The sequence below is a fragment of the Kogia breviceps genome, chromosome 1, assembly GCF_026419965.1.
Source record: "Kogia breviceps isolate mKogBre1 chromosome 1, mKogBre1 haplotype 1, whole genome shotgun sequence".
Classification (NCBI taxonomy): domain Eukaryota; kingdom Metazoa; phylum Chordata; class Mammalia; order Artiodactyla; family Physeteridae; genus Kogia; species Kogia breviceps.
The window spans coordinates 116,836,451-116,848,547 of NC_081310.1; the positions used below are offsets into that span (position 1 = coordinate 116,836,451).

The 12,097-nt window shown below is 35.2% G+C and overlaps 1 protein-coding gene and 2 pseudogenes across 2 annotated transcripts in view; 2 read left to right on the forward strand and 1 right to left on the reverse strand.

Annotated features, from left to right (window-relative positions):
• CTTNBP2NL (CTTNBP2 N-terminal like) overlaps positions 1-12,097 on the forward strand; it is a 66,778-nt gene that overhangs the window by 12,360 nt on the left and 42,321 nt on the right. For both annotated transcript variants that reach the window (XM_059060734.2, XM_059060720.2), the window contains one exon: positions 2,850-2,957. In XM_059060734.2, the coding sequence (XP_058916717.1) occupies positions 2,859-2,957 (99 nt within the window). In that variant the 5' untranslated portion in view covers positions 2,850-2,858. The remainder of the gene's footprint in view (positions 1-2,849; positions 2,958-12,097) is intronic.
• The window catches only part of LOC131754877 (26S proteasome regulatory subunit 4 pseudogene), a 35,461-nt pseudogene continuing 26,229 nt past the window's right edge, over positions 2,866-12,097 (forward strand).
• On the reverse strand, positions 11,305-11,920 carry LOC131754950 (small kinetochore-associated protein pseudogene; annotated as a pseudogene).

Below are 12,097 nucleotides of genomic sequence, written 5' to 3' on the forward strand. Positions count from 1 at the left end.
TACCACCCCCAGGAAAATCACTGCCATACTAAAACATAATGCAGTTTTACTATCGTTCATTTATATTTCGGACAAAAAGTTACTGCAATGTGTTGTGTGTTAAAATTCGATTCAAATGTAAAGGACAGCAAAGAACTGCTAAATTTTAATATTTATAAAGAATGGTTATAGGACTATACGAAAACAGACCTCTTGGGTTTGAATTACACAGTCAGCTGTGGCCCTTTTTTTTCCCTCCTGTGTTGTATTTGTATTATATTTATTTCATGTAGACACCAAGCTAAATAAGTTGATACATTAGCAGAATGTTCCAGATATTAAAATTTGTGTGCAGAAGTTATTTACAAATGTAGAGGTAACATGAATATTGTTCTTTCTGCCATTGACAAAGAATAGAATTTTTTCTTGCCTAGGCTAGACTGTTTTATAATTAAAGTGACTTAAGGTTGTTTCAATTTCACTCTTTTATGGGTGTATATTTATCACAACAGTTCAAAAACTGTGATTTAGGTACAGTCTGTTTTAGTTCTTTGTATATTTACCTGTAATTTTTAATTGATTTCTCTAACAAATAATTCTTGATTTTCACTCATGAAAGCTTAGAATGGAACCATGAAGGACTTTAGAGATTATCTAGGCTGTTTTATTTTACCTGTGAGGAAACTCAATGCCAGAGCAACCAAGTAATTTTTTTTTCTCAAAGCCATATAGCTGTTTAGTAGCAGAGCTGAGACTAAAATTCTATACTCTTCACTCCCGGTCTATTATATTTTATTATATCACACTGCATCCTTAAGCCACAGTTTTAGATTTCTAAATGAGAATATTTAAGGAGTATAAAGATATTGAAGAAAAAAAGAGTAATATGTGTAAACACTATCATTTTTAGCTCTGTTCCTAGTTGATTTACTCAGTGCAGTTGGTATTTATGGAGCACCTTTACCAAGTGCCCATTATTCTGCTTAACATCAGGGGAGGGGTGAAAAAAGGAATAAAATGATAGGATTTTTTCTCTGCCTTATAATCTCCTTGAGAGAGATTAAAACATGAAACCATCAGGAATTGGGGGAAGGGTTTCATCTAAGAAACCAGTGTGACTCAAATGGTAGTTAAATTCCTCATTGTTATTCACTCCAGGATGCTATCATCCGTCTTCATTTGTGGTTCCCAACTACGAAAGGACAGCCAAAGTCACCTATTTCTGAAGTAATTGATCTTGGCTGCCCCCAATTTTGGTAATGCCTTTCTTGGAATTCTTTTGGAAAGTGAGAGAGGATAGTAGTTCTTAATAATTAAACCATTGATCAGCTTCCATCAGGAACTTGGCAAGATGTTTTATATTTATTAACTCAATCTTTACAACAGTCCTATGAGTTAGATATCATCATTTCACTTTCACAGGTAAGAAAACTGAGAATCAGAAAACTTGCCCAGTCATACAACTAGAAAGATGTTGACCTGGCATCTATCTGACTGCAAAGCCATATGTTTTTTCCAGCATACCATCTTATGTTAAGTGTAGCTTTATTAGGTTTGTTGTCTTTTTAATTTTTTTTTAGCTCTTATTTTTAAAGTAACTGTTGTGAGGGCTCTCTAATACTGAAGTGAGAATGTGAGAATCACTTACTACTCTAACCGTTACCAGTTAGAAAGTTAGCAGTTAGAGCTGAAGTTACATTGAACATGTTTTACCATGTGGCAAAAGATTTGTACAGTGTGTCCTGGAGCAACATATAACAACATAGTGAAGTATGCATTTTCTACATGCTCTCATTCACTTAAAGTCAGTAGCTCTGGAAGGAATCAATGCCTCTTTTGTGTGCCTCCTAAAATTTAATGTGCTCATAGGAGTTGGGAGTTACTGGAGGGTGTGTGAACTAGTCATGTTGTGATTCACTTTAAAATATATATATATACGAGTGGCAATTTAGAAGTAAAGAGTGGGAGAGGGAAAATAGTACTTGCTGTACTTTAGAAGTTATGAAATGTATCTTACCATACACAATGGTCAGAAGATCCTTCCAAGATAGTACACCGTCTAACTTCTATCTATGTGTGGTTTGTGAGAAATTAATCTTATGGAAAGGACTGAGTTTGTGCCATGTAATTTGCCATTTAACATATTTTAAAAGAGGCAAAATTTCATAGAAATGTGAACTTGTTAAGTCAAATAAATTCAGTTTATAATAGCCTAGCCAATTAAGATGTTTAAACAATATATTTTAAGCAGTCATTTAAAAGTACATTTGTGCATGGTTGCATTTAAGTCTTATTTTACTATATGAAATATAAATATTGTGATAGTTGTTCTCTGCGAAAGTAGACAATTTAAAAGAAAAATTTCTCCCATACTCCCACCAAACATTATCTTTGCTCAAATTCATTTCAGCCAGTTTCAGAGGGATCCCACAATGTTTTATATACAGTTTTGGAATTTAGTTATCTAAAACCGGGGTATCTTTTCGTGGTCAAACAGTTTTTCATTGAAATAGTATTCATTGTAACAAAATTTTACCTGAACTTCTAGTGAACAAAATTAGTGACCAATTCTTTCTGAGACCTTCTAGGATGTTTGTATATAAGCCTGGAGGAAAAATGATGAAAATTTGATCTTTGTGAATGGTGATGAAATCAATAATTAAAATGAATTTTATTTTCTTTTACTGCTCAGTTTATGATTAACGTCAGAAAGTTCTTATTTTTCCATTTAATTATAACCATTTCCTTTCTTAAAGTATTTTCTACTCTAATTGTTGCTCTTTTCTTATCTGTCTCACTTTATTTTTTCTTTAATAGTATCAAATTAACTCTGTCTTCTGGAGGTTGTCTGATTATTGTCCTTGTTTTAGGCTTTCAGGATGAATCTGGAAAAACTCAGCAAGCCAGAACTCCTAACACTATTCAGTATTCTTGAAGGAGAGCTTGAAGCAAGGGACCTTGTTATAGAAGCTTTAAAGGTATGTTTAAAAAAAGAGAGAGAGAGAGAGAGAGTGGTCATCATATGTTTGAAAGCCATATCATTGGTTAACTAGGATATTTCTATAGGCCCAGTTGAAGTTGAGAGGCCTGGGTATATATATCAATACTTGTTATAGCAGCCAACTGTATGGTATGATTTGGGGACACTGATGAAGCCTTTCTGCCTCCAAATAGTTCCTTTAGTCTCTCTACCTGATGTTTAGACTTTGAACTTCATTCTTTAGCTTAGTAGCGTTAGCTGTTTCTGAATGCCAACCCCTTGAGAACTTGATGAGACCTGTTTCCTAAAAAATCTATACACACGCATATACCATAATTCAGGATATAATATCTGATAGATCAAGGATCCCATTAAGACCGTGAATAGATTCCCTAGATCCCAGATTAAGAATCCTTACATTTTTTTCAGTATTTGATATCTGTTAAAATACACGAGGCTGGGGGTTGGTAGATGGCAACTCTACTTTCCACTCAATTTTGCTGTGAACCCAAAACTACTCTAAAAAAGTCTACATTTAAAAAAAAAATCAAGAGGGCATAATTCCTTTAAAGGGTCTTGAATCTTTTACACCTTGGTAAGGATGTTTCCCAATCTGTCTTGAAATCAGATTTGGAGAGGGGAAGAAAAGAGCTTAAGGCTATCCGTGTGAGTAGTAGGAAGATGATACCCCCATAGGTGAGGAGAAATGGCCAAAGAAGATGAGACTTGGGCATGCTGAAGAAAGCATAGTCTCTGCCGAAAACTATTGCTTTTTTGTTTTCCCTTAGAGCTTTGTAATGTGTGATAAGTGATTTCCAGTGGTTTCATTTCTCCAGAGTGCATGAGGCAATTCCCCTGGTATGGGGGTAGAGTCTGACTTATTTTCCTTTTCCCACTTACTTCAGTCTTGTTTTGCATCGTGTCCCTGGGAATCATCTGTTTATGGCTTTGACACATGTCTAGTCATGTGGTAAAGTTCATTGCCTGAGTCTTTGCCTGTTATGCCACTAAGCATGACTGTGTGACCTTGGTAAAGTCATTCAGTCTGTCTGAAACAAAGCTTCCTTGTCTGTATTAAAAAGAAATGATTAATAACTAGTATTTCTGTGTAACATTATAATTTGCATGGCATTACAAATACTCCAACAGTATAGGATTCATTTCTTCTTCTCCCTTTATTTATATTTTCTCAGTACATATCATGTACCCCATAACCAAGGAACAGTCAGTGGTAGCTAATCATTTGAATTGATGTCTCTAGTGTGCCCTCAACAGTGCCTGACTTTTTAATGACTCCCCTGCCAACATATATTACATAAAAATGTTCCTTCTGCTTGGTGACTCATTTCTGCCACATCCACAGGTCTTCCCCTTTTGTCACTATTGGGGATTTCTCATCCTTTCCCTGTACATCCCTGAAAACTATTCTTTCTCATAACCCCATCCCACTATTACCAGTAGTCCTAACCTGATTAAACCCAGGACACCTTCCCATTTATTTTCACATGTTTATCTGATCGATCAAGAGAAAAGAAAAAGGAGGATTGAGGAAAGTTTGAGTTCATTCCTAATCCTCACTCCTAATGCCTGTTGTTTTTCCTACTTCCTTCCCTTCTCATCTGAGACCTCTGGCTCTCCTCTCCACTAGAATTATCAGCCTAGACCTGGAAGAGTTCCACTGCCTAGGCTGAACTAGAAAGTGCATTGTTCATGTCCTTTTGGAACTCAGAAAGCATTTTCCAGGAGCAGCATTATTATAAATAGCAATCAGATTTTAGAAAACTACAATAGCTTGGCAGCATGTGTTAAATAGCCTCACCTGAGGATCTGTCCCTGTTTGCACTGGGACTCCAGGAATAAGTTTCCTGTAAATATCCCAGTTGACTTATACAAAAACTTCTGGGCCTCAACCCTCTCATAATTGGGGTAGGGGTTGGGGAATGGCTGCCTCTAACAGAAGAATTGGAGGATGACCTTATTTTCTCTTTGCTTTTTAGCTTTAGAAATGATACAAACCGGAGGAGCTTTATGTTTGTTTTATTGAGCATATAGATGCTCAATAAATAGTTGTTGAACAGATGAAATCTATGCCATTGTTTTAAAAGATTGCCATAATATTTCAAAATGAATGTTGTGAATTATTAAATTTTATAGCCTGCCTTATGTGTGCTTAAACAGACTGCCTTCTGGTTTTAATGTTAAAAGATGCTAAGGTGCTTGTTGCATATGTTTTCCTAAAAAAATTTTTTTTCTGCGTGAATCCAATTTTAGTTACTTTAGGCAGCTTCTGACAAGTTGAAAGAGCAGCTTGAGAAGCAAGAGCTATAATTAAGAGAGCATTTTGATATAAGATACCATTCAGAATCAGGCACAAGTGTTGTATTTAGTCTGTGCATACAGCCTGTATGTGGTAAAGTTCTCTTCTGAGGCATAAACTATAGGCAGTTTAGGTGAAATGAATAGCTTCACCAGAAGTAATACATCTTTAAACAGTCTATTGTTAGATAAAATAAGTAGCAGCTGGGGGTCAAAATTGTTTCAGTCCTTTAAGAAAAGCAACTGCCATACCAGACTCTTAAAGTTAAAATGAAATCTTGTTTTATTTGTGGAGTAGGTTTTTGTTTTGTTGTGGTTTTTTTGTTTTGTTTTTGGTTCTGTAGTATATCAAGATTTCACTGCATTCTTTCTATATAGCTCTTGCTTAACAACAAACACTTGCTCTTCTTGGACTAATATGACAGCTCACTAATTTTCTTCCTTTTAGTATTCTTTCTTAATTCATGCTTAGTTGATTGAAAAGGTTTTGGTCTTTGTCCTAAATAGCTATGATTGGTTTTTCCTTTATGTTTAAGTAAAAAAAAGCTTATCTTTTTTTCTCCTTACCTTTAAAAGAGATTTTTCTTGGACATAAAATCTATTCTTTAATCTTGCATCTCTGAACAAAACCATATGGTTCACTGTTGCTGTTAAATAAATAGTAGGTCACATTGGCAAGGGTTAGATTTATATAAGGATGTATTATAAAAGTTCCTGTAGTCTGTAAGTAAATCCTACCTATAAAGTTATAATTGTAAAAGAGCTTCATTCATTTTCCAAAATTTCTGCAAGGTTTCAGATTGCAACTACACCCTTGGAGAGCCCCCGTAATTCTTTTTCTCCCCAGAATTTTACAGAAGAGTGAGCCTCCTCACTCTTCTGTTGCAGCCTAGATATGTCTGGCATAGAACCAGAGAAGTCAATAGAAAATAATGTAATATTCAGCCTCTTCTGTATTTGAAGTCTAATTGTTACAGAGGCCATTTATACAGTATTTGGTCCTAATTGAACTTTTATAAAGTGATTTTCTATTTTAGGAGGGATTACATCAGAGAAAAGCCTTCTTCATGAAAGTCTCTCCCTTTGATCTGACCACTGTATTTTCATGAATGAGAACACTGTGGGAATCCCTTCCATAGTGAAAACAGATTACATTGCTCATGAACTGTCCAGGGGAGTTTGGGGTGGAACCACACAGTTCAGCAACAGAGGCCCAGTTCATTAATTCTAAGAAAATCTAGGAAAAGCTTCCCAGCAGGGTCTGACTACCCTAGAAGAAGATGAGGGAACCTTAATTTTTAAAATTTGGAAAAGAGATTTGACTGCCAATAAAAAGTCAGATTAAATAGTTTGAGTCTTCCACATTGGGTATATTATATCTGCATGTCTCAGATCTGATGCAAACTACACTTAGCTATGACTAAGTAGAATCTACCCTGTATTAGTATCATTTTATTTTAAAGCATTCTTTAAATTGCTTCTGCAATAATAAATGGTAAAGTATTACAACTTTCACATAGAATTAGCTTAAAGAGTCTTGAATTCCTTTCCACTGATGCCTCAGTCATAAAACAGGTATAACTCTTTTAACGTCTAGGATATAACTTTGTTGGTTTTGGCCAAAGGCCATTGCAGAATTCCCCAGGCAAGAAAATTTACAGACAAAAATGTTGTAGACAGGACAAAGTTAGAAATATATTTAGAGTATGAGACTAATATTTAACTACTGTGAGTTTTTTAAACAGCCAGAATTAAAAATAAAAAATCTAAATGTTACATATGTGTCTGTGTTAACAATAAATGAGTTACATTTGCCAAAAATATTCTTAAAACAATAATAATTATAAGGATCTTGTGGCAGTGCCAAAAATATAGAACAAACAAAAGTTATGGAAGGTGCTGTGGCTCAAGAAAAATACAAATAACAACTTCACTGTAGGTTGAATCTGACATCTGCTTTTGGTCATGGCCTTGTGCTTATTATGGAAGCAGATTATTATAAAGGCTGGTCTGAGATGAGGAAAGTAAAATTGAATTTAGCAAAAAAAAACATGCATTGTCCTATACTAGTAAGCTTGTCAAGTGTGTTTGCATTAAAAAAAAAACCAGATCCATGAATATACTTAAATGTACTCAAAGTTGAAGCATTCTTTAAACTATAAGCCTGGACCTAACAATTCTTTGACCAAAAATGATCCCATTTTGATAGATGTTTTTAGGAAGAGTTTTTAGGATTGGAGTAGGTAGTTTAATAAACATCACATGAACATAAGCTTATAACTGAAAGAAGTCCAGTTTCTGCATGGATAAGAACTGGGATATTAGGAAGCAAGTAGAACTTTATTTAGGGAATTGAATTATGGGATTTTTAGATTTACATTCATAACCTTTACTATGAAACATGTTTTAGAAGGGAATTAATCAGTGGCCATTTGGGGCCAAATTTTTATGTGTTTTATATAGTTGGAATTGCTGATATTTTTTATTCCTACTCTCTGAGTGATGTGCATACATGAAATCCTAGCTTTTCAAAAAAGAGGCATAAAGATAATTACTAGGCACTCTACAAAACTATCAACTAGAACATTCAGTTAAGTGTAGCTGTTAAGAGCATGAGCTTTCATATCAGACATACCTAGGTTTGAGCTCTGCCATTTAATTGCTGTGTGATCCTAGACCAGTTACTTACCCTGTTAAGCTATATGGTAGAATGGTACAGTTATCACAAGTATTAAATGAGATAGCAAATGCTAATCGACATACTCAGTGCTCATTTACTGTTAGTTATTATTATTAGAACATAAGTTTTAAAGTTCATCCATTAGGAACAAAGGTATATTCCATAAAGCAAGATGTACTGATAATATGCTGTCCTTCATAAGAAAGATGAGCATTTTTAAATTAAATCTTTGTTATCAGAAGGGCTTGCACTGTAGCTTGTTTTTCTTATGGGAATTGATGGTTTTGAGATGATCCATCCCCACCCTCACAACCAAAAGCCTGTATTTTGAGACAGCTGGCAAGGGTTAAGGGTGTACTGTGGGGCATGGAACAGATGTCATACTGCATTCCCTTCTCTCTCTCTGTCTCTCTATAATGAAAACAGGAAATACAGACACTGTGGAAACTTTTATCAAATTGATGTTTTTTCCATTGATTTCTCTGCTTGTCTATTGCTCGATTTGACATATTTGTTATATTTTGGTTTTTTAATTTCACTTTATTGAGGTAAAATTGACATACAATAAGCTGCATATATCTAATGTATACAAATTGATGTTTTGATATATGTATCCCACATGAAGTCATTACTACAATCAAGATAGTGCACATATCCATCACCCCTCAAATTTTCCTTGTGCCCCTTTGCAACCCATTTGGCTAAGCTTCCCCCCCCACACACCCCCACCCCAAAACCACTAATCCTCTAGAGATTAGTTTACATTTTCTGGAATTTTATATAAGTAGAATCATATAGAACGTAACCTTTTTTTGATGGGGGGGGGGGCCTGGTTCTTTGACTCAGCATAATTATCTTGAGATCCATGTTGATGTTGTATTAATAGTTCATTCCTTTTATTACCAAGTAGTGTCCATTGTATGTATGTACCACACTTTGTTTTGTCTGTTCATCTGTTAGTGAACATTTACGTTGTTTCCAGTCCTGGACTATTGCAAATAAAGCTGCTATGAACATTCATATATAAGGCTTTTTATGGACATGTGCTTTTACTTCTTTTGGATGAATACCTAGAAATGGAATGGAATATGTTTAACTTTTTAGGAAACTGCCAAACTGTTTTCCAAAGTAGTTTTACCATTTACATCCCCACCAGCATGTATAAGAGTTCGATTTGCTCCACATCTTTACCAACACTTGATATGGCCAGTTGTTTTAATTTTAGCATTCTCATAGGTATGTAATATCTCATTGCAGTTTTAATTTGCATTTCCCTCTTGACTAATGATGTTGAGCATCTTTCCATGTGATTATTTGCCATCTGTGTTGTTTTCTTCATAAAATATTTGTTCAGATCTTTTGTCCATTTTTTTAAATTGAGCTGTTTTCTCATTACTGAGCTTTGAGCATTCCTTATATATCTGGATTCAAGTACTTTAATATGCCTTGCACATATTTTCTCCCAGTCTGTGGCTTGTCATTTCATACTCTTAACTGTATCTTTTGAAGAACATAAATTTTCATTTTGATGAAGTCCAATTTATCAGTGTTTCTTTTATGGATTTTGCTTTTAGTATCACATAACTAAGATTTAGAGTGGTATAAGAAATCTTTGCCTAAACCAAGGTCAGAAAGGTTTTCTTCTATATTTCTATAATTTTATAGTTTTAAGTTTTACACTTGGGTCTGTGATACAACTTCAGTTAATTTTTTTATATGGTACAATATATGGATCAAATAAAAATTTTTTTGCCTATATCGGATATTCAGTTTTTCTAGCCCCATTTGTTAAAAAGACTATCCTTCCTCTGTAGATGGCCTTGGCACCTTTGTTACAATCCATTTTCTGTATATTTTGGAGTTTATTTCTGGACACTGTGTTCTGTTTCATTGCTCTGTTTGTCTACTTGGATGCCCATACTACATTGTCTTGATTACTGTGGCCTTTTATGAAAGTCTTAAAATTAGGTAGTGTTAATCCTCCAACTTGTGTTCGTTTTGAAAGTTGTTTTGGTTATTCATGGTTCTTGGCATTTCCATATAAATTTTAGAATCAGCTTATCAATTTTTCCAAAAATCCTATTTGAATTTTAATTGGAATTGCATTGACTCTATAAATCAGTTTGGGGAAAATTCACATCTTAACAACGTTGTATTTGCTGATCCATGAACATGGTTACTTCTCTCCATTTACTTAGATCTCTCAGCAGTGCTTTATAGTTCTGATTGTATAGGTCTTTAACATCTTTGGTCAGATTTATCACTATTTCATATTTTTATGATTATTATAAATGGCATTGTTTTAAATGTAAATTTCTGATTGTTTATTGTGTTATACAGACATGAAATTGATTTTGTATATTGATCCTTTATCCTGCAACCTTCCTAATCTCACTTATTAGTTCTAATAGCTTTTTTACAAACTTCATTGAATTTTCTACAATCATGTTTGCAAATAAAGACAATTTTACTTATTTCTTTCTCATCTGATTTCCTTTCATTTCTTTTCTTGCCTTGTTGCATTGGCTAGAACCTCTAGTACAACGTCAAGTAGAAGTAACGTGGATATCTTTGTCTTATTCCTGATCTCAGGGAGGAAACACTCAGTCTTTCATCATTAAATATGCTGGCTGTAGGTTTTCATAGATGTTTTTTATCAATTTGAGGAAATGTCCTTCTATTCCTAGTTTGCTGAGAGTTTTTATCGGGAATGGATATTAGATTTTGTCATGTGCTTTTTCTGTATTTATTGAGAACTTAATTTTTTTTTTAAGATTAAAAGCTCCAAGGTGTATTGTTTCATAGGTGTTATTACTGTCTATACCTTCACCCCATTTATTAAGCCATTTCAGGTAACTTCAAGTTCATCAATTTACAATGAGGTTATAGAGCCCAACCAGGATGGGACAGAATGTGTTCCAAGTTACAGGGGGACCACAGGGCTCCTCAGTGATGTCTCCAGTGGAGCACCTGTACTTCACTGTTTCTTCCTGTACATCTGAATGTGACCTTTCGGATTCTCTGGCTGTGGCTGATTTAGTCTCCTGATTCTAATGCTGTGCTGCTTTGTTGCCTAGAAGGTTGATCCAAGCTTCCAGACCCCCTCTCTTCTTAGGCCTCAATTATGTACTGTGAGGTTCAGGATAGCTGGCCAATCTGAAGACTGGGAATGCTTGCTTAAAGGAGGAACTGCCATTCCAGCATAAACTGTCCTTAATCCTACAGCAGAAACTGTTTTCATTCTGGGAATGGTGAGTCCTAGAAGATCATGGCCAAGAAGCAGATGTCCTAAGCGGCTTCCTCTGAGAGTTTATCCCCAAGAGGGAGCCATGTGGCCACCTGCTTTTTATCAGATTTCTAATAGCTGCTCCATTTCCTCCAGGGCTGTTGTAAAATCATTTACTTTACTGTTACATAAGGTCTGTGTTGCAGGAACTGGGCCCTTTCATCTTTTATCTTCAGCTTTAGCTTTAAGACCTGTCCTGGATTGAGGCCCTTGCTCTCCAAAATTGCCAAACAGTTGTCCTAAAACTTCTCCAGCAGCTCCACCTTTTAGGTCAGGTCCTTTAGCTCTTCCTGAGTTTCAGTCAACTTTTGGTGCAACTGTTTGTTGATGGGCTTTAAGAGCTGGTTCTTATCCTTGAGCTCTTCCTCTGATTTCACTTTACTCAATAGTTTGTAGCTCTTCCTGGTGGCAGTGTCTGTAGCTTTAACCTGCCCATTCTCTCATCTTGGTTTGATGATTTTTGTAACATCGTTATCTGAACCTCTTGAATGAGGTCTGGAAACATCAACTTCTTCGGACTTAATAGGAAATAGGTTCTTAGAAGTGGCATCTATGGGCAGGCCACTGCTTATAGCACAGAGGAGGGCTGCAGGGTGTACACTGTCTTAACCACTCTGGTCATCATAATGAGGTGGCACTGCTGGGGCCTAGGCGCCTGCTGCTTCTGCCCTCAGGCCTCATCCGAGAACTTAATTGGTTTTTATGTCCTTGCTGTTTTTCTGAAATATTGTCTGAAAAAGAACTTCATCCCCTTTCTTATTGACCTTCTCTTAGATCAAGTACATTGATGTGGAGTAACTTTTTCATCTTTGTTCTATGGCTTTTGAGAAACTAGAATTCTCTAATTTAACTTTAT